The sequence below is a fragment of the Felis catus genome, chromosome E1 (assembly GCF_018350175.1).
Source record: "Felis catus isolate Fca126 chromosome E1, F.catus_Fca126_mat1.0, whole genome shotgun sequence".
In the NCBI taxonomy this organism is placed as follows: domain Eukaryota; kingdom Metazoa; phylum Chordata; class Mammalia; order Carnivora; family Felidae; genus Felis; species Felis catus.
Genome location: NC_058381.1, coordinates 24,265,498 through 24,287,228, shown reverse-complemented (window position 1 = coordinate 24,287,228; position 21,731 = coordinate 24,265,498). Strand labels below are relative to the sequence as shown.

Genomic DNA, 21,731 nt, shown 5'->3' with positions numbered 1-21,731 from the left:
CAGATGCACAGAGGCACGCTTATGTAGTCTTCTCCTGTGTGTGGGCACTCATTCTTCTCGGTTCATGAGAATCTGCATTGAGAATGCTTACCTGTGTACATATCAATGCCCACATATGGGATGGTCTGCGTGTTCATATCAGCATCTGTCTATGCAGCAGCATGGGAAAACACACGTGTGAATGTACCAAAGATTCTAAAACGCTGGTATATGTGTGCATTATTGTGTACAAGTGCATACAGCTGGATCTACACTTATAGGATCGACATTGACACTTACCCGTGGAGGCCCGTATATGACAGTATGTGCGTGGCTGGCTGGCCACGTGAATATGTGTTCCTGGCAGTCTGTGTGTGCAGAGAAGAGGTTTCTGCCGCTCCCATCACATTTCTTCTAAGTAATCATTAGGAAATATATGTGTTGGAAAACTCTATCTTTCATGGTTAAATATATCTCGGCATACATAAATGAAACATGATATTGTGCCAGCTGAGATGCTACACATTAACATTGTTTATCACTGATAGAATTAAATAACCCATGCAAGGCCCTGGTAGCATTTCTTACGATTTTATTTAACACTGTTTTGGCCAAGCAGCATTTGGCAAATGCCAACCTATACACTGTAGATTACCGCAGCCAATGCATAATTTGTAGGAGATCTATCATATACAATACACAAGAAGTACAACAGAGGAGCGTCCTCTAACGTTCTGACTCTCCCTACCTTTCTTTGAGTTCAACTTCCTCTCCTTCTTTCCCCAAACCTGATAAAGACCCATCCCTTTACACTTCCCTAGGAGGTCTCTGCATTTGCAATAAGGACAGATAACATGGAGGGTGAGGATTTGGGGTAGGGGAAGAGATAACATTCTAAGACCAGGTCTTTGGAATGTTTCTGCTCCTCCCTGGGTTTGTCAGAGGCTGACAGCCCCAAGCCCCAGTATGTGTTAAAACAGGGAGACCAAAGGAAGCATTTTTATAGGTTTTGCAGACCCTCGGGTTGACTGGCAAAGTTATTCATGCAGAATGAGTAAAAAGAGCACGGAACTTATCAAATTAGTAGTAAATCCTTCATTAAAAGATTCACAGAAATGGCTCCCTGCTGCTTTTTTAAGGGGAAGCCGTATCGTCCCTTGAGCCCAAATGAGAACAACCTTGCCCGTGGTTACAGGCCTGCCCAGCTCACCTCTCAGAATGTGTGCCGACCCATAGCCTAGGCTGTTGGCTAAATTATGAATGGCCTGGGAGGAAAGAAAACTCAAGAGCTGGGAAGGCTGGGGGTCTTCATCTGCAAGTCCAAACTGGAACGTGAATGAGAAAATGGCAGAACCACAAATGAGGCTCATACAAGCTGGAAATGCACGGTACCAGCCAGTAGGCAGCGAAAAGAGATTGCATTTACTTCCCGAAGATTACAAATAAATGGAACTTCTAGGTCTTTCCACAACTTGCAAAGGACTTCTTAATCTCCCAGCAACCAGGGCCAAGGTCCCACATGGAACCCAAAAACCCTGCTCTGTTGTATCTGTTTACCATCCCTGGGCTTCATTTTAGCATGGCAGTACTAAGACTGAGCCAAGGAACTCCCTCCACCTGTCTTCCTGTGTTCTAAGTTTCTCTAACTTCTCCCCTACTGAGATCCCCAAGGCCTCTGAGATAAAGAGAGCCCAATGTAGTTTGAACAGCAATTCACCCAGCCCCGTTCCCCAAATCCTCTGCCACCCCCAATGAAGCAGTCATCAGAACTATCTTTCCAGATAGCCCCCGGCCCCTCTCCACCAGCAGGGATATCAGCCAACCTCTTTGGGGGACAGCTGAAGGCCAGCACCAAAAAAGTATCGTATCGTCTTCACACCGCTGAAGTCAGGAAGTGGGCTCTCCGGAGGCTGGTGCCGTGGGCTGTCTCCTGAGTAAATACAGAAAAAGAAAAGTTTCCTAACGTTTGGATTTAGAAGTAGGAATGGTGAAAAGCACCCATCAATGTATGCGCCTCTCCCCAACACACACACACACACACACACACACACACACACACACTCTTTCTCTCTCTCTCTCTCTCTCTCTCTCTCTCTCTCATACACACGCCCTGTCCATGCAGACAAATCATGAATCATCTCCGTGGCTGAACATTTTAGCGTTCAACAATATTCTCGGAGGCCCGAGGTTTTCAGGCAAATCCCAGGTCTGTGCACAAGGACACTGCATAAATCCCTCCCCTTATGAAAGGCCAGTCTGAGCAGATGGGGACCAGTCTTAAGTAAACTGTGGAGCCCTCCCTCCATCCACCTCAGGAGGAACGGCAGGGGGCTGGCCCTACCAGCCCAGAGAGTGAGAGTGGCAGGAGCTGCTCATTCTGGGATTCTGGGACTAACGTTAGCATCCCCAACTTATCTCTCTGAGGGAGGTGTCCGTTAGACCACACAATCCTCCCTCCCCTCTCACAAGGGGAAATCAGATCGTGGAAGTCAGATTGGAGAAGGCCGCTGCAGACCAAGCGGTGGCCAGAGTTGAGAAAGCAAACATGAGCATTGGCGAGAGAGCCGGGGGTAGGAGGAGGTAAGAGGCAAAAGGGGCCCCTCATACCCAATCGCTCTCCATGCTGAGTGTGGGGAAATAACCTTACAGCAACTCGACTTTCTGAGAACCTGCTTCATTAATATTTATTAAACAAGAGATTTTCTTTTTTTTTTAAGAAAAAGGAAAGGCCAAATAATTAAACACTCAGTGGCGGTAGAGGATTCCTCCGCTCTGTTCTCTCTCTGCCCCCACCCCCCCCCCTCCAGCCTAGGCCAAATATGTGCACTGCTCCGTCTACCTCCCCAGCCCTACCCATCTCTCCAGGTGTGTCAAGAAGACATGAGGCAGGTGGATGGAGAGAGAGACAGACCCGGGCACCCCAGGTGCTCACCAGGAAATGCATGGACTGTGAAATTACACCAGGGCTGGACAACTTACCACCACACCGGAACCCTTGGGATACTGAAATAATTAACTTGCTAATCAGCTAGACCTTGCTCTTTCCTTTCTTCCTGGAAAAAAACATCGCAGATCGCCTTCACATCAGGTTCCTATGTCAGTCACTTGGAGACAAATGATGCTTTAGAAGAAATATACTCTCTGCCTCCATGTGGACTGACATGCGTCATACGAAGTCAGGCCTCCTCTTCTTCCCCACCCCTTCCGACCAGGCCTGGGGGGCACACAGAGACAGAATGTTTCTGGAGGTGCCGGGTTTTTTTCTGTCCATGCCACAGAGCTTTTCCATCTCCACTAAGCTTTCTCGCTTTCAGCCCTCTTTAGCCTGCTTGCTGGCGCTAAACAGCCAAGATCCATGTGGAGAAAAGAGGATTGATTAGAATCGTATAATAATCCTTGGCATTCGTCCAGCTTTAGCGTTTACAAAATGTTTTCACACATTATCTCATTTGGTCGAAGCTGGAAGGAACCTTAGCAATCACTTAGCCCAATACATATGGGGAAACTGAGGCCCAGAAAGGCTAAATGCCTTCCCCAAAGGCCACAGCTCAGGACAGTGTGGCTGGGTCCCCCATGTTCATTGTCTAGAGATCCAAAGCCGCCTCTCATCCCCCTTGCAAAGAGGAAAAGAGCATGATCTCCTTTCTGTGCCACAGTGGTTATAGACCAAGAAATTTAAAAAAAAAAATTGGAAAAGTAGGACCTGAGAATGAATAAAAGCAACTCTTGTAAAAAATGGTTTGGGGGGTTGGAAGTAGGGAGACTAGTCCAAGTCCTGAATGGCACATTTACATTAACACACCTCCCTATCTCTCTTTGTCCCCTCACCTCCCCCTTCTCTCTGGTTCAAAAATACGAACATGAATGTTATGCAGTTTGGGATCTAAGGCTTAATTCGAGCCACAGGTCCCAGGTGGGGGGAGGGCAGGGAGTGGGGCACTTTTCTTGGATTGAAACCTGGCATCCCCACCCTCTGGATTCGCAGCATGACGGGCTCATGTGTGCATATGTGTGTCCACCCAAGACATTGGATTTAGCGGTGAAAAACAGGCATCTTGATCCTTTCACAGATCAGATGATTTGCAAATTAATAGCTCTTTCCCCCTAAGGCTCTGAGGAGGTGGAAAAAAGATTTCTGATGAACAGGGGGAAGAAAAAGGTGGAAAAATATAAAACGGGGAAAGGAAGCACAATGACAGTGGATTCTGGAGGAAGACACTGCCTCGCGAACGGCACATGTGCGTTTGGATGTGGGTCTCTGCTTTTCCACAGGGCCACCTTGCTCCCGTGGCCCCAGCCTGTCGGAAGGGAAGCAGCTCCTTTGTGTGTTCATTTATTTCTAAGCCCAACTCTTTTCCCTCTAAAACTCCTTCTTCTCCCTGTTGAGCTGACCATGCTTCTGGATTTATGAAGAGAGATGTTTTAGCAGAAATCCCCCAGAGTGTCCCATCAGCCCTAAATCCCAGGCCCGCTCACCCCCCCAAGACCCCATGACACACAGCATGCCAACACGGCTTCCTCTTGCCTATGCATTAGCCATCCATTGTGGCAACCTGACATCTCTCACACATAAAACCGTAAGAGAGAAATAAAATATCTGTCTCTTGGCGAAAATAAAGCTTTGCCTCCCTCCTGATGTATAGGATATAAAATAAAGCCGCGGCTCCAATAGTGGCTTTTCCTTATGCCGGAGTTGCCTTAGCACACACGGAGACAATGAAGACGGATGGTTTGGGACGAGGCCCAGCCTCCTGGGGCCGCCTTCACCCTTTTTTATTAGCGTGTCTCCCCCCCACACCCCAACCCCGCCTTTTTCTTTCTTCCTTCACTTTCTTTTCTTCCTGATTTGGATTTGCCTTTTATATGCCCTTCTCTTTCTTTCCTCTGGAACTTTATTCCTCTTGTTCACTTTCTTTCTAAAGCATGACAGAGACAGAGAGAGAAGAGCCAAGTTTCTCACCTCCTCAGACATGCCCACCATCTCTCCCACCTCCCCCTTCCCAGACCCCCAGCTCTCTCAGGACTGCCAGCCCCTATGACGAATTCTGCTGTTACTGCTTGGGGATTTGCTTTGGTCAAATGTACAAATGTTCCCAAGGGACAATTAAGAATGTGTTTAGTGGGGGAGGGGGAAGTGAATTTTTTTTTCCTGGGGAGCTGCCCTTCCCTGCTCCTTCTTCTCCCTAGGCTAAGCAGGTTATGGATCTCAGCAATTAATTATTTATTTAGCCCCTGAGGAGGGCTGCCACCTCTATGGGGTGAGAGTTGACATTCACCTCCCAAACCCAAGCCTCAAAGCTGCATCACCAAACAGACTATGGGCCCTGGGCCCCTTCTGGCCAACTCCACTATCAAGGGGTTGATCTAAGTCCAATACTCTCTTCACTGCCTCCTCCCCCAGCCCTGAGAACTGAGGGTGCTATAGGAGAAATTAAGAGGGGCCCCTCCCCATGCTCACACATTGATGGAACTGTTCCCCTCACAGTCACTGAGACATGGTCATCTGCCTGCCTTCCCACACACTTGACGCTCTCTCCCATGGTGCACGGTGTCTACCTTTTTTTTCTACTCTGTCCCCAGAGGCCTCATTCTTGCCAGGTGCACTGCTCTCCCCTGGGCTTCTGTGTCTCTCCACCTGTGTCTGAATGAGTTTGGTTCTAGAAGCTTCTTCCTATCCTTGCCCCGACCTCAACTCTCCTGCCGGCCTCCCTCCATCTACCCAAGGCTGCTTCCCAGCCCATTCAAAACTTCCACCTGCTCTACTAAGAGCTGCAGGACACAACCCAGGCTCTGGGGAAGACAAAGTCATGACAGAGAGAATGCAGAGCCTGGGCTCCTGGGGGAACAGTGGGGCAGGGAGAGCCTTGGTGTTGCCTAAAGGTAGGAAATGTCCCGTAGAGGTGTAAGTGGGTGGCTTTCAGCCTGAGATTGATGAAGGGCTTCAGCGCATATGTGGACGACTCCTGGCCATCCCTAATAGGAGGAGATTTTCATTAATGCAAACATGGAGAGACTGGTGAGGCAGCAACATCTATTGAACTCTGCCCCTACAGAGGGAGGATTTCGAGCTGCCAAGTCCAGAAAGAATTCAATCCCAGTCCCAAACGTAGTTAGCTTTGGGGGTCCCCCCTCTTTGATATCTCTCCAGATGTCGGCACTGACCACCACCGTTAGGTAAGGGGAGAGAGTCAATTAGTGAGAGGATTAATTACTCTGAGGCGCGAGCCCCGTTTGTCTTCCTTACCGGGTGTGAGTGTGTGTTCAGACACAGGAACACGGGCACGCACCCAAATACACATTGTTGTCACGCCGCTTAGACGTTTTATTTATTTGTTGGATTCCTGCCCAGAGCCGCTCACACGCTTTTCCACGGGCGCTGAGTCGCCCACCAAACACGCTGCCTCCTTTTCTCCCGCCTAGGAGCGCGACTGTCACACACCCTCGCACCCTCGAGCCCCGCAAGATGTCCCCCCCAGCACCTGCGGGTGCTCGGCTGCGCACCTCTCCCTGCCCGCTGCTTTTTTATGTCGCCTCGGTGTGGGTGTCTTTTTGGGTCTCTTCTCTTTTCCTCTGCTCCTCCCAGCATTGCCCCCAGCGCCCCTTCCCTCCTTTTATCCCTGCATGCGTTTCCGCATTGCTTTTCTTTTCCCTAGTTTTCTGTCCTTATTCCCTCTCCCTGTCCCTCTCCACTCACTTCTGTCCCTCTCTCTCTCTCCCCTCGGCGACTATCAACGACCGGTCTTTGCTCCGCGGCGCTGCCTTCCATCTGAGATCGCCACGCTTGACCTTGTCCGCCCCACCCCCCAGCCCCGGCCCAGGGTACCCCCCCCCTCCCCAGCCCTCGTGGGAAGCCAGCCTTGTTTACCCAGCCAGAGCGCTCACACCGTGAAGCCCCGGCCGGATGCTGCCCTTTCCCGGCCCCGCGGTCCCCCACCCTCTCCCATCCCCAACTTGGAAGCCACCGCTGGGGCAAAGTGCACAGCAATCCAAGGTGACAAGCCCCCAACCCCAAATTTCTCACCTTCAGCAGTGCCCTGGCTCAGGGATCTCGGGCAAACCCCCTAACTTGGCTCTCTTTCCTGGGGAGAAAGAAGCTAAAACCAATCCCCCTCCTACTATGCGGTTCAGGGGAGATAGTGATATAAACTGTAAAGTGGTGCACACACGTAGATCATCACCAGGAGTGAGTGATGGAGTGAGATTAGGACAACCTGAGTCAGGAGCAGAGCAAAGGGAAAGGAGAGAGCTGGAGAAGTAGGATCAGATCCAAGGGCCCTGGGCCAAAGTTTCCCGTGCCCATCCGCGACGTCCTACCGGGTCTGTGCGCAGTTTGTGCGGCCTCCCGGACCACTCGAGACGACCCGCTCGCTCTCTCCTCTCTCTGCCTGCACCGGCGAGGCTGGTTGCGCCCCACTCCTACCGCCCCGCAAAGTTAACCGCCTAGAGTCCGCTCCGCCCCAAGCGCCTCCTTTCACGGCCTCGCCGCCCTTTTCTGGGGCTGGTGGGCTGCACAGTGAGTGAGTGGGCGAGGAGGGAAGCGGCCAGGGGCGGGCGCCGCTCTCGATCTACAGCAGCTGACAGTGCCGGGCAGGCTTGGGTTCTTGGGCCGCGCAAGCCACTCGAGAACGTCAGGGAGCCAGGCGATCTAGGGCTTGGAACCACGGAGGTCGCGGGAGGAAAGCGGACTGCAAGAGAGGGCGCCTTCAACCCTCCCAAACTGCAGGGCGGCTGGGGAGGGCTAGCAGAACCCCCTCCAACCCCAGCTCCCCAGCAGGGTCCGGCCTCTCGGGCTGATCCTCAAGGCGCTTCTCAGAAGGGAGACTGGAACTGTGAAAGGCGCTTCCTGGCCCCTCTGGGGCCTTTTCCAAGAAAGCCTGGGGATGAAGTGGAGAGGATTATTCCGCTGCCACCGAGCGAAAACTCCGCCTCGAAACTGACCCTCACAGCACCCGCGCAGAGTTTACACGCCCTGGGGCGGTGTGCGTGGTTGTGGTTCTGTGCGACTTGGAGGTCCTGGCGTAGGAAAGCGCTGTGTACTTCAGGACGCTGGCAGGAAGTGTGGCGGTGAGAGTAAGGAGGGGAGGTTGGCGCTCTTCACGGAGCAGCCATTGGTTTAAATGCAGAGCTGGGCTGCGAGCCTTCAGAAGCGGCTAATTTGGAAAGCTGGGTCCGTTTTCTGTCCATGTCTATACGACTAAATACGTTTTAAAATAAAAGCTCAATGGAAACAAACAAACAAAAAAAAACCCGCATTAATACAGAGTGCTGTCGCCACGGAGGCATTAAATCGGGACTAGAATCAGGAGCCAAGAGGCGCGCCTAGAGTTGCGCTGCCCGACTCTGTGGTAGCCGCCAGGGCTGGTTCCCGCAGACCTGTTTAGTGAACCATCTGGACACAGGGACAAACAGAGCCTGATGCCCCAGAGCCTGCATCCTGTCCTCGTCCTCTCAACTCCCCTACCGCGTTGGTCCCCAGCAGGGAGGGGCCCTTTTCCCCCCCGCCTATGCCGAGGTCCCTAGATCCCTGCACCCCTAAACGGGTGGAGCAACCCCCTGCTGTCCACTCGAAGGGAGACAGCGGGCCTTGGGTTCAGGAAGGGCCGGCAGCCGGGTACAGCTGTCTCCCCGTAGGTCCCTGTCGACCGCCCTCCACCCCCGCGGCCCCTCTGCTTTGCATGAGAAGGAGCCCAGCTGGGACGGGGGCGGGGGTTGAGCCACTGGGGACTCCGAGGCTTTAGATTCCAGAAAGGGGCGGTTGGGTCGAGGGCGCTGCGGAGAGAACCAGGACAGCTGGGGGGGGGGGGGGGAGGGGGAACGTGGGGATGGCTCGACTGGACCAGCCCCTCCCCGCGGGCCTCATCCAACCCAGCGGGCTGGGGAGGCACCTCGGGCTCCGAGGGCAGGAGATGGGGACCCCTGAGCCAAGCAGATCCTTGCGCCTCCTCACGTGCTGGAGCACTGGGTGCGAATCGGCTTGTCCCGCTGGTTCTGCCCCAGGAGTACGAAAACCCAGTCGGATCTCGCGAAGCTGGGCTGCCGGGTTAGAGAACTGCTCTCCCTTCTTACCCCTCCCCTGAGCCGGGCCCTGAGAGAGGCCCACAGGGGGGTCTTGATTAGAGAGAGATAACCAGCCCCAACACCGCCTTCCCTGCATCCGGGAGCCCCAGCCCGGGTGTGTGTGGAGGGGCTGTCGAGAAGCTGTTAGAGGCCCGGCAACCAGAGGTCAGGATGCGCGGAGCGCCAAAAAGGCGCACACCGCCTCGGCTTTGGCTCCTGATGAAAAGGTGAAGCAGGAGGCAAGGTGGAGGCTGACGGCGGCCTCGAGATTGCAGGGTGGTGTGGGCAGAAGCTCGAAGGCAGAGAAGGGGCGTGGGCGGAGCCCTAAAACTCCACCTCCACAGAGCGCAAACCAGATTCGCTGTAGCGGCTACCCGGTTCGTCCGAAGAGGGTATTCGGTTTGCTGAGACCTGGATCCCAGGCCCGCTCAGGTTCGTTGTAATTGCGTTTCAGCGCGCATTTCCCTCAACTTAGTCCCCGGCCGTTGTGTGGAATCTCTGAGTCCCACACCACTAGTGGGATCGAAAGGCCAATTCCAAAATGCCAACTAGACCTGGCTGGCTGCCCGTCCTTATTTTCTTCCACGGTAGGGCTGAATGCGTCTTCTTAGCACCCCCCCCCCAACAAAACAAAACAAAAACAAAAACAAAAACAAAAAACGAGGAGCAAAAACAGGACTGCCCAGCCCTGACACCTTCAGACCTCAGGAGAAATCCCGGTTTGGCACAGAAGTAGTGCTGTCGGAAAGGAATTTGGAATTTGACTGATCTAGGCCAGGGAAACAGAGTGACTCTTGGAGGCTGAGGTTCCCAGGACCGGCACCTTAACCCCACATTTGGAATAACCGGCCCCGGGGCAGTGGTTCCGAGGGTCATAATCGGAATTCGGGAAGGAAGGGCTCCCTGAAGAGTGAACTACAGGGGGTGTGGTCTGCGGTGGTCTCGGGAAGCTGTGGCAAGCCCAGAGCCTGGAACGGGGGAGGAGGGGAGCCGGGCCCACTCTGCCCTCACGCTGCACGCCCGAATCCATTGCAGCCTCTCAGTGCAGCTCCAGACGGAGCTTCCCGCTGCCATACCACCACCCACCAGCCGCCACTGATGCCCTGCGGTTTCCCGCCTAGTCGTTTGTTTTTTGTATGTAAAAGATGTCTCCGGATCACAGTTTTCTCACAACTTCTCGCCTGGGTTGCAACTCCTCACCCGAGGCGCTTCCCCACCCACTCCTTTCCCCCTCCCGGGCGCCGCGCCTCCGGTCTCCCCCGCCCCCACCAGGAAACCGCCGGAATCAACTTTCCAAGACCGCGCTGCGGGCAACAGACACCCTGATCTCCGGGAGACCAAGACCCGTGGACTCTGGATGCACTGGGGGAAGAGGCACTGGAGGGACCGGAGGAGAAGATTCTGCTGCCAAACGCCCTCCCTCCCCCACTCCCCCAAAGACGCACGCTGTGCCCGGGACAAACTTCTAGGCCAAGAAAGCGAGAAGGGGGGAGAGAGAGAGAGAGAGAGAGAGAGAGAGAGAGAGAGAGAGAGAGAAAAGCCCAACACCCGCTGAACTGCAAAGTCAAACAGTGCACCAGGGCCGCCGGGGCTCCCGGACCCAGCTGCACCCCAACCTTCAACAAGGCTCAACCTTAGATTAATCCCACCTTCCAATTGTAGTCTACCCTCCGCCTGCTCCTACTCCCGCGCTCTCAGTCCTTCCCATCGAAACCGAGGCCTTACCGGAGCAGGAGGGGCTCGGGCACCTCGCTGCCCGCCGCCCGCACCGCGCCCGGCCGCGGATGCGGCCGCCACTGATCCTCTAAACGCGGTCTCCCGGCACTCTCCCCGGCCGGGGGATGCAGAATGGTTTACAGAGGGACCGCGAGCCGCTGATTGGTCGCAGGCCGCGGTGACGTCGGCGGGCGCTGCATTAAGGCGAGGGGGCTTCCAGAGCTCAGCCAACAGCCAGGAGCAGTGACCGAGCCGCCGGAGCTGGGGAGAGACGCGCCAGGGCGGCGGACTGGGCCAGGAGACCAGGGACAGAGGGACGCTTGTCCGGGGACAGCCAGCAACGAACTGCGGCCTGGGCGGCGACAGCAGCGGCCCTTGCTGAGCTGTTCCAGCCTCGCAGAACTGTAGCTGCTGCACCAGGACGTTTTTTTTTTTTTTAAAGCTCTCCAAGCTACTCCCCCTCCCCCTGACTCCTCCCGCTGCAAAAGAAAAAAAAAAGGAAGGAAGGAAGGAAAGGCTAGAAAGGAAACCCAGATTTGCCACCACAACGAAAAAAGGGGGAAAAGGAAAAGAAAGTCGCGCGACTGTGGGGTTGGACGCAGGCAGCCCGAGCGCGGGCCGAGCGATGCGGGGCTGCGCGCCCAGGCGGCCGCGAGTTGTGACTGGAGCCACGATGCACGGCCAGGCGCGGTGAGGAGCCAGACCGTATCACCTCCCCGAAGGAGTCCAGGAGCAGGGAGGGCCGTCCCGAAAACACGGAGGCCGCCAGGCAGGCCACGGGCCGAGGTGACGGGGCTGGGGCGGTGGGGAGTGAGCCAGCGCACCTCGCTGCGTCCGCCTGGAGTTGTCCCTCTGCAATCTCGACTGACACAAACACTTCTCCAAACGGGGGGGAACCTAAGCCGCAACAACCATCAACAACGAGATCTTCCTCCTGCCTTGCCCTCCCTCCCTCCCTCCTCCCTTGGCCTGCCCCCGCCCCCTCCCCCAGGCCCACCGCGGGCGCCCGGCGCGTTCGGACCCGCTGCGCGATGCCGGCAGTTTAGGATCCAAAGCTTCTCTACTCGTTTTGTTCTTTTCTTTTATAAAAAGAGGAGGGGAAATCCCGGTGGCAGGCAGCCCGGCACACACACACCCGCCCTCATACTCCGACAAAAGCAGATGCACTTTGACTTCTGACAGCTCTACCTCAAGCCCAAGAGAACTCCACGGCGCTCTCCCTGCGACCCGAGCTCGCTGCGTCGTCCTCTTCCTTCTCCGTCTCCGTTTTATTTATTTCTGTTCCAGTCGCCGTTCTCGGTGACCTTCACTCCTCCGCGGGCTCTGGGCAGAAGAGTGGCTTTCTCGCCGGCCGGAGACTCTTCCTCGCCCCGGGAGCTTCGGCGGGGCTGCGGTGCCCCGGGGCCCTGGGACTCCCAGGCTGCACACTCCACCGAGGTGCCCTCCGCCCCGCATCAGCCTCATTTTCACCCCCTTCTGATTTCCTGGTGCGGGTTTTGGCCCGCACCCCCAGTGTGTCTCCTCTTTTTTGGAGGGGCTGGGGAGCTCTGGGTATCGTCTTTGGGAGCCATCCCCTAGGCTCTCCCTGCTCTTCTCTCTCCCGGCTTCACCCGACCAAAACCAAAGACCATGGTGCACTGTGCCGGCTGCAAAAGGCCCATCCTGGACCGCTTCCTCTTGAATGTGCTGGACAGGGCCTGGCATGTCAAGTGCGTCCAGTGCTGTGAATGTAAATGCAACCTGACCGAGAAGTGCTTCTCCCGGGAAGGCAAGCTCTACTGCAAGAACGACTTTTTCCGGTGAGTACTTCCCTGGGGCACCTCTGCTGCTCCCTCCCCGAGGGCCCTTGCCGGCCAGATTCAGATGAGAGGTCAGCGTGGCCGAAGCAACCGCGTTAGGAGCAGCCTTTGGAGAGGGCAGCCAAGTCCCACGGGCACCCGCCTCTTCGTCAGCTGGTGCACAGGGCACCCGGGAGGTGGCCCTGCTTGCCTCCTGGAAATTGTGGGTCTGGGCTTAGCTACACGTGCCTGGGAAGAAAGGTTCTGAATCCACTTCCGCCTAGAAGCCCTAGAAGGGGGCAGCACAGCCTCCGGTGTTGTAACCCCACCTCTGGTCTTTCCCCGCTCTGAGCTCTCCAACAACTGCATTCTCCGAGCCTCCCAGGTTGCTTGCCCTCCAGGCTGGGCTTAGAAGCCCGGGCTACATCGAAGCCACTTCTTTTTGCCTCCAAATTGTCTTGGCGGGAACCACAGAGGCTTCTGCGTAAAGTGTCTGAGTCCTGTGCCTTGGTGGCGGCAGGGAAAAACCCAGCCCTAATGCCTATCCTGCATATCCCAGGGTGTTCTTGAAACCCCGAACAGCCTCCCAGCGCTGGCCTAGGCAAGTTGCTAGGTGCTTGTGAAATGCCCCAAGGCTCCAGCCTCCGGGAAGACCCTTCCCTGGGCTTCCCGGCTGCCTGGGTTGGCGGGAGGTTCGGTCTCCGCCCAACGCGAACCTCGGCTTTGTGGCGTAGGCTCCGCTCGGAGCTCTCGCAGGCACTGCCCGCCTTCCCTTCGCCCCACCACCTCCTTGCCGAACCCGGGAAAAACCGAGGCCGGCTCGTGTGAGCCGGGAGACTTCTCCAGACGCCCCTCCTTCGTTTAGCATTTTAATTTATTCTCTTAAACTCACTATCTTGCCCCGAAATCCACACAAACACACAAGTTAACCGAGAAGAACAGAAGCAAATGCGAATTTTAATTCCTCTGTACTGGTTTGAAACCTCTCAGTTTACTCGATTGACTTGGTCTCTGCTTTTCTCTGAGTTTCTGGTGACAGATCAAACTAGGAGAAGGGGTGGGGGTGCAAGGCCATCCAGGTCGCTTTGCTCAGAGGCCCAGAATGCTCTGTCCCCAACACTGTCCCCGGGAAGCGTGGCTCTGATTGCGGGGAACCATGGAGAAAAGCGCTGTGCAGGCTGGTTTTGCCCGGAGCAAGCGCGGGCTGAGCCTCTGAACCTCGGTTGACCGCACCTGGCGTCCCCAGTACTGGCTGGAGCCGAACCGGAGAACAGCGAACGGTGCCAGCTGCCAGTGGGCCCCAAAGGCCTGGCTCCCGCAAAGCGCAGCCCAGCACCTAGAGCCCCGCGGTGACTCTAGCTTGTGCCAACCTGCCGGGCTTTGGGCTTGAACGTGGCGGCGGCCCAGCTGCAGCCGTCTGCGTGCTCCGCGGCTGTTTCTTCACCCGCGGTGGGACTGGACTTTGCCAACCCCCAGCCTATGCGCAGGTCCTTGTGCAGTGAAAGAGAGGCGACGCTAGGAGAGAAAAGCAGCGCTCCGGTCGCGTTTACATGGAGCTCTAATTAAAATTTGACTGTTCTCTGAATCTAATAAGAAAAGAAGTGCCTCCCTCCCCCTTCCCATCGCCGCCTTGCCGCCTTCTTCCGCGGCGCTCTTTTCCTCTGGGACAGCACTGGGCATGAGGCCTGGTGGGGGAGGGGAGCAGCTTGGGCCCCTCGCTCTCTCACCGTAACCATGTGTATCTCCCCCATTGACTTTTCACTGGTGCCCCGCGCTCTCTCCGGCCTTCTTGCCTGCTTGATCGGCATTCTGCCTCTTTTTTTTTTTTTTGGCTGTCTCTCTTCTTTTCCCCCATCCTTTTCTTCGCCCTCCACTTTCTATTTCTCTCTTTCTCTAACGTCTTTTTCCCGGCCTCTCCCCGCCCGCCCTGCTCCTCACCAACCCGTCCTCTTCCACTCTGCAGATGTTTCGGTACCAAATGCGCGGGCTGCGCGCAGGGCATCTCCCCTAGCGACCTGGTGCGGAGAGCGCGGAGCAAAGTGTTTCACCTAAACTGCTTCACCTGCATGATGTGTAACAAGCAGCTGTCCACTGGCGAGGAGCTCTATATCATCGACGAGAACAAGTTTGTCTGCAAAGAGGATTACCTAAGCAATAGCAGTGTCGCCAAAGAGAACAGCCTCCACTCGGGTGAGGCCCCAATTCCCAACTTGCTAGGGGTGGGGTTCCTGGGGGAAGGAGGCCCACTAAGGCCGCTGCTCACCTGTCCCTTCCCTCTCCCCAGCCACCACGGGCAGCGACCCCAGTTTGTCTCCAGACTCCCAAGACCCGTCACAGGATGATGCCAAGGACTCGGAGAGCGCCAACGTATCCGACAAGGAAGGGGGCAGCAATGAGAATGATGACCAGAACCTGGGCGCCAAGCGGCGGGGGCCCCGCACCACCATCAAGGCGAAGCAGCTGGAAACTCTGAAGGCAGCCTTTGCTGCCACTCCCAAGCCCACGCGCCATATCCGGGAGCAGCTGGCTCAGGAGACTGGCCTCAACATGCGTGTCATCCAGGTCGGGGCCTGGGCATGCTACTCAGTTCCCCTTGAGACCTACAGGCTCCTCTACACTGGCATTCAGGCCTAGCTGGGGAAACCCAGCCTTGAGCAGGGTTGCAGGTTCAGGGAGGCTGGAGGGGGAGGAGTGGAGAGGCCCAGACACACCCCTACCCTGGCGACCTGTGAGGTGTGGCCTGTGGCATAGAGCATCTGGAAATCCCTAGGCCTGCTCCACTTCCCGATCCAAAGCTGGTGGTGGTAGTGGCAGAGTGGGGGGGACGGTGAGCTCAGCAAGTGTCTGGGGGAGGGGACATTGTTGGACACTGCAAGGGGAGTTGGGACCCTTTCTTCTGCAGAGATGAGGAACGCAGAGTTCTCTGAGCATGCCGGAGTGAGTCAGTTCCAGTGGCTCCTCCACAACACTGATCTCCCTCTGTGTCCCCCTCCTCTGTTTTGTGGGTCTCTTGCCATGGTTAGACAAGCCCCAGAGCTTCTCCCGAGAGAGGTGAGGCGGGGGAGTCCTGGTTTGAAGAGGAAAAGGTCCGAGCTGGAGTCAGCTCAGCGTCTGGTGGTCTAAAGTGGGATGGGGTAGGGGGAAGGTGGACATCTGGGCAGCTGTGCCAGTGTGTTGTGAGGACTCCAGGCTGCGTATGATTTGGGCCTGAGACTCAGGCCCAAGGTTAGGTGTCTGGTTCACCCGTGCAGGCTCTGCAAGGGTGTGGGTGGATGTGCCTGGGAGGCTGGGAGGCACACACAGCCAGGCCGCCGCCCTCCTTGCAGCCTCTGAGAGGCTGTGCCAACATGTGCATAGTGAAGGGAAGTTTGCGTGTCTGTGTTTTCAGTGAGAGGCTGCGGATAAGTATATTCGGCACTGGGAGATTTCGCGTGGATTTGAAAAGGAGATTGTGGGTTTTAGTGTCACTATCATTGGCAGACTGGGTGTCAGCAGGAGACTGTTTAGTTCTCTCTCACCGTCATGGGGGAGGGGGCTGCCAGGGACCCTGGACGGGAAACCGCGTGTGTCTGACACTATTTGGGGAGGTTGAGTGTCTATGTATGTACAGCCCCCAGAAGATGTAACTGTGACAGTGTGGTATTGGAAACAACTCCGACTGCCTCACGTCGGGCAGGGCGGCTTGCCCAGGTCCCCAGTCGGGAATCCTGTATACCATTGGCTCAGGGGCCGCCCTTGGCGTTCCTACTCAGACATAACCCCCACGCACCACAACACACACACAGCCGCGCGCGCGCGCGCGCGGAGCCCTGAGTCCAGCTAGCTGTTAGAGGGGTTAGGGGCCGATCGGCCCCCGCACCCGAAGTGTGTGTGGGGCGGGGGTGGGGGGGCTGTCTCCCGAGCCTCACCCCGCCGCGTGTGTGCTTCAGGTCTGGTTCCAGAACAGACGCTCCAAGGAACGGAGGATGAAGCAGCTGAGCGCGTTGGGAGCCCGGCGCCACGCCTTCTTCCGCAGTCCGCGCCGGATGCGGCCGCTCGTGGACCGCCTGGAGCCGGGCGAGCTCATCCCCAACGGACCCTTCTCCTTCTACGGAGGTGAGTGTGCGGCCCAGAGGCGGGGAGCGGCCAGCCGGGCTTGGCTTCGTTGGAAGCGGGTGGCAGCGCGGGAGGCGCTTCGAGTGGGGGAGATGGGGAAGGCCGGAGGGTAAATCAAGAGGAGGTAGTCCAGAGCGAGGGCCGAATTCCCGACCGCGAACGAGTTGGGCGAGCTGGCCGGGAGCAGCTCCGCTGTTTGCATCAGGCCTCCTCCCCGCGGCCAGCGCCGCAGGGGAGCCCGCGACGGCGAGTTCCCCGAGTTGTCCTTCGCGTCCTTTCTCCCCCGTCCTGACACCCTCCTCCCCGCCGCTCCGCAGATTACCAGAGCGAGTACTACGGGCCCGGGGGCAACTATGACTTCTTCCCGCAAGGCCCCCCGTCCTCGCAGGCTCAGACGCCGGTGGACCTGCCCTTCGTGCCGTCGTCCGGGCCCTCCGGGACGCCCCTGGGCGGCCTGGAGCACCCGCTGCCGGGCCACCACCCGTCGAGCGAGGCGCAGCGGTTCACTGACATCCTGGCGCACCCCCCCGGGGACTCGCCCAGCCCTGAGCCCAGCCTGCCCGGGCCTCTACACTCAATGTCGGCTGAGGTCTTCGGGCCCAGCCCGCCCTTCTCATCACTGTCGGTCAACGGCGGGGCGAGCTACGGGAACCACCTGTCTCACCCGCCCGAAATGAACGAGGCGGCCGTGTGGTAGCGGGGTCTCGCACGGTCCGCGGAGTTCGTGGTTGTACAGAAATGAACCTTTATTTAAGAAAAATAGAAAAAAGAAGAAAAAAAACATAAAATCAAGTCACCCCACCCCCATACACACACACTTCCTTCAGCCTCGGGGACCATTTTCCGTCTGGCGAGTCCAGACGGGAAAGGGGAACAAGAAACAGGATCCAAATCCTCCTGGAAGTAGAACTGGGATCCGTGCTCTGACTGGCAAGGTGCAGAACTGGGGCTCCGGAAGGGATATTCAGATGTCTCCCCATCTTCCACCTGGACCCGGATGCAGGGGCAGACTCTTCGAGCCTGCGCACCTGGCCAGAGGGCTGCAGAGAAACAGCCACGGAGGCGGCGGGGGCGCACAGCCAGTGTTGACGCCGGGAGCCGCGGGGAGGGAGGCCGAGAGGCGCAGCCGGGTGAGGGAGGTGGAGCAGCCCGGGGCGCTCCCGGGCCAGCCAGGAGGGTTCTGGCTCTGGGAAATTCACTAGTGTTGTGTCAGAGTTCAGCAACAGCGACAACAAACTCTTACAGCTTCAGAAACGCCGACCTGCTGTGCATCAGGTGGGACTATATATATATATATATATTTTTTGTCTATCTGGGTTTTTGGTTTTTGTTTTTGCCAAAATTGCAAAATTCTAAATGTAAAGCCCTCAGTATCAACTCTTCTACCTTCACAAAGCTCTACACACACACACACACACACACACACACACACACACACACAGATACACACAGACACCCTCGATAAGGATGGTCTCTAGCCAGACCTCTCAGTAAAATGACTTGAACATCAACTGTACAAGAAAGTATTCTACCTTCACACATACAAAAAAAAAAAAATTAAAAAAAAAAGACTATTGAACTAAAAACAGTCAACTGTTTACGTATAATGTTAAATTCAGGAGTTCAGTGTTTTATTAATATATCCTGTTTTGAAACCTCTTGTTCAAAAACAAAATGTTTTGAGCAATCAACCAAAATTGTTCATTTTCTTTTCCTGTAGATGTTCTGACAGATTTGCAGGGCTCGCAGCTCACTGTGCTAGTATGTAAAAAGGTGTTGTTTACACAAGGCAAAGAGAAAACATGATATTCAGACACTTGCCAAATAGAATAATTATAGCACAAATACTGTAAAGGTGCCTGGCACCACAACCTGAGAAAGTGTTAAAAAAAAAAAAAAGAAAAAAAGTGTTACAAGGTTTAAAAAAAAAAAACATCTTTGCTAATTTTTAGTCCTGTTGAACATTCATGGAATTGTTAATATGACTTATATAGACCCACACAGGTTTTATTTTTGTGTCTTTAAAATAAAAGTCCAAAATATTTAAATTTTATGGTCAAATATGCAGTCAACAGCTGCTACTTTTTTCTTTATATATTAAATTTCTCATATGTCTTTTATTGTTCTGATAAACCTAAGCTTGTGTGACCTCCAGTGCATATTAGACCATTCACTGTATGAAAGAAAACATGTTGAATAAATTTGTGAGTTTTTAATAAAAATAGAAAATCTGATGTTTAGATATTTGGTGTGTTATTTGATGTTTTAACAAGTAGAGGTGAGGCCTGATGGGGAGCTGAATGACACCTCAGAAGCCAGAGGGAAGAGAAGCAGGACTGGGCTGTGTTTTTACCTTGGCTATGGCTGAATCCCCTTGCTAATGCCAGCCAAGCTTTTCTCCGTGGCTTCCCGCTGTTATTAACTACCGATTTGCATTCTGTGGGTTTAACTGATACAGTTGAAGAGCTGTTTGCTGATAAATTAATATAGAATTTGAAATAGAAATCAAATCCATGGCTAAAAATGAGTGGTCCGGGTATGATTAGGCATGAGAGCCCATGCACTGTCTCTATCCCCCATTCTGCACGTGCAAAACTGGACTTGTGATAGTCAGTTACTTGTAAATATATAGTTAGAGGTGGTCCTTTTCAGTTTCAATTCACTTCCCATAGATAATCCTGCTCTCTAATTTGGTGGTTTAAAAGATAACGTAAAATGAATGTAGGGTACAGCTAGAAATGAAATACTTTAATCCCTTTCAGAGAACTGATATGAAGTAGTTGTTTTATAGTATTTGTTACATTTGAAGTTTTCTAGAAGGAAAACTATTTCATCTGGCACAAGATACATATTACCTTTCTCTGAAAGATGAGCAAAAATAACCAATAAAGAAATCAAATTTTACCTGGGAGTTGCCAATAGGTTCTGAAAAGTACTTCAATCCCTCCCAAGCCTTCATTAAACATGGAAGGAATTTAAATATTTATCTACTATGAAATACGTGTGTGTTTTTAATATTAGATGCTATTTGAGTTCCAGAATTTCATTTCTATATCACCTAGATTTCAGTTTGGATTATTTATTTCGTTTTAAAAATCAAAGGTTTTACGTTAAATGGCACATAATTTCCGTTGTCATTTTCATATTTTGTTAAAACACAACCAAGTGTATCTTTCCTGCAGAGAAGCCTTTAAAATAAGCAATATTTTACTGCATCCATATGACGGCTTATCTAATGGGCGGACTGTCAGCAAGGAACCTGACAGTATTCTTTCAAAAATCCAAATTTATGAAATACGGGGAGACTTTTGAAACTCCTAGCCTCTGCATGCAGCACATTTCTTTATCTGCTTTGTATCCAATCACTGGATCGGCTGTTTTTGCCCTTTTAGCGTTTATATACATTAAATCACAGCCAACTTATTCATTATGGCCACCCCCTTTAAAGACATTCATTTAACTGAACGTACGCTCATGAGAAGCTGCATTCTCCTATCAAGGCTGCTGAATTATTTAGCAGCTTTATTGTGGAATCGGGTACTTGTTAAGAAGCGTTTTGAGTTGGGCGCTCAGTGTGGACTCGTTTTCTCTCTCTCACTCGGTGGCAGCAGGGCAGTCTTTCCCTCTTGGCTCTGCATACTGAACCCTAATAAGTACCTGAAAAGGTGGCAAAGCTTTGTAGTCAAATTTGGAGCCACCTGAGAGAAGGAGGTCTAGAGATATCAGGGACTATTCTCCTTCCCATCAGAGCAGCGATGCCCACCTCTGGCCCTAAGCTGCAGAGAAGCGCTGCACCGCTCCCAGGCAGCCCAGCTGGGGGCTCCCGGGAGAGGCTCAAGGGCCACAGAGGAGCAACGAGGTGGTCCCCTCCCTCCTAGGAGGGCAATCTCCTCTCTAGTTGGGCTTGGCAGTTTGCTTTCTCCCTGCAGCCATCTTAAAGCTGCCACCTCTGTGCCTCTGGCCATCTGCCCTCAGGGCTCCAGCCTCAGGAAGCTACCATCTGCCCTGGGCTACGGAGCTGAAGCTCACCCACCAACTTCTCCAGGCTGGAGGAGACTGGGGACTGCTTTAGGGCTGTACAAAGTGAAGGGAAACTATTCCTGGAAACCAGGACAGGCATTGGTAGGGACCTGGGACCTGGGGATTGATGGCATCTGAGAAGAGAGGCAGGTAAGAACCTGGTTTCCCTAAACTCTTGAAACTCCTGGTCATAGGAATTGTTGATTGGGACAGTGGTGGGGGGCAATCCAATGTCACTCCTGCCCATCTTCTGCTATCCCTACATCTCTCTGTCACTTTGCAGCCCTTAGGCAGCAGCACTGTGAATGGGGAGACCCTCTGACTGCCTCTGGAGAAGACTGTTCTTTGGGGAGAGTGCTCCCGGTCATTCCCATCCTTCTGATCTTCACATCAGCTCTCACGCCCAGAGCAGTTAGAGGCTTAAGTTTCTTCTAGGAGGCATAGTCTTTGAAGTATCCTCTCTTGTAGTCCACCCTCCATCTCCAGATCCGTTCCCATCAGGAAAATCCCTCCTCATTTCTCTAGATACTGGAATGCAGGCAGGGAGGGCCCCCTAGAGAGAACGTTCAGGAGGATGCTCTCCAGCCCCAGGTCTCAACGTCTCTCGGCTGCATCTTAAGTCCTAGAATTCTTTCCTCTTTCTTTCCCTCTCTCCCCTCAGTATGGGGTAAGAAAGCAGAAGCATTTGGGGGGCCCTGGGATGTGTGTGACTGGAGTAGCGTAGTCTTGATTCCTTCCTCCAAAGGCTTTCCAAGTCAGAGGAGACCAGGACAGTGAAGGGAGAGTACAGATAAGCAGGACTAGGGCATTTTCTGCCCAGAGCCAGCCACCAGTGTGTCTTGTTTGCACGACAGCTTAGAGGTGGTCTCTGACCTGTCTTGTTTCCCCTTCCCCCTTCTCTCCCTTTTCTTTACCTTGAAGGCAAGGATTCTAAGCACTATTGTTCAAAATAGGAACAGAAGAGGATTGCGGGAAGTAGCTTCCTAAATGTGGAGAGATACATTTTTGTCTTTTGAAGCCCAGGGCAATGGCTCCCTGTTGCAGCCTGAGGGGCATGCTTTCCCTTTGGAGGCTCCAGACAGCAGG

The 21,731-nt window shown here is 54.2% G+C and overlaps 1 protein-coding gene and 1 long non-coding RNA gene across 2 annotated transcripts; one reads left to right on the top strand and one right to left on the bottom strand.

Moving 5' to 3' along the window:
• Positions 1-554: 554 nt before the first annotated feature.
• On the bottom strand, positions 555-10,886 carry LOC109494289. Its single transcript, XR_002738052.2, has 2 exons — positions 10,762-10,886; positions 555-1,909 (listed from the first exon to the last, which is right to left on the bottom strand). It is a non-coding gene; the product is annotated as an uncharacterized LOC109494289 (long non-coding RNA).
• A 238-nt stretch (positions 10,887-11,124) lies between these two features.
• Positions 11,125-18,865, top strand: LHX1 (LIM homeobox 1). Its single transcript, XM_003996587.5, has 5 exons — positions 11,125-12,551; positions 14,494-14,720; positions 14,815-15,092; positions 16,460-16,625; positions 16,943-18,865. Exons 1-5 carry the CDS (start codon positions 12,382-12,384, stop codon positions 17,320-17,322), a joined length of 1,221 nt encoding a protein of 406 aa, XP_003996636.1. The 5' UTR covers positions 11,125-12,381; the 3' UTR covers positions 17,323-18,865.
• Positions 18,866-21,731: the final 2,866 nt, after the last annotated feature.

Coding starts and splice junctions, on each gene's coding strand:
- LHX1 (XM_003996587.5), top strand. CDS start 12,382: ATGGTGCACTGTGCCGGCTGCAAAAGGCCCATCCTGGACCGCTTCCTC. Junction 14,721..14,814: donor AGAGAACAGCCTCCACTCGG/GTGAGGCCCCAA, acceptor CCCTCTCCCCAG/CCACCACGGGCAGCGACCCC. Junction 15,093..16,459: donor TCAACATGCGTGTCATCCAG/GTCGGGGCCTGG, acceptor TGTGTGCTTCAG/GTCTGGTTCCAGAACAGACG.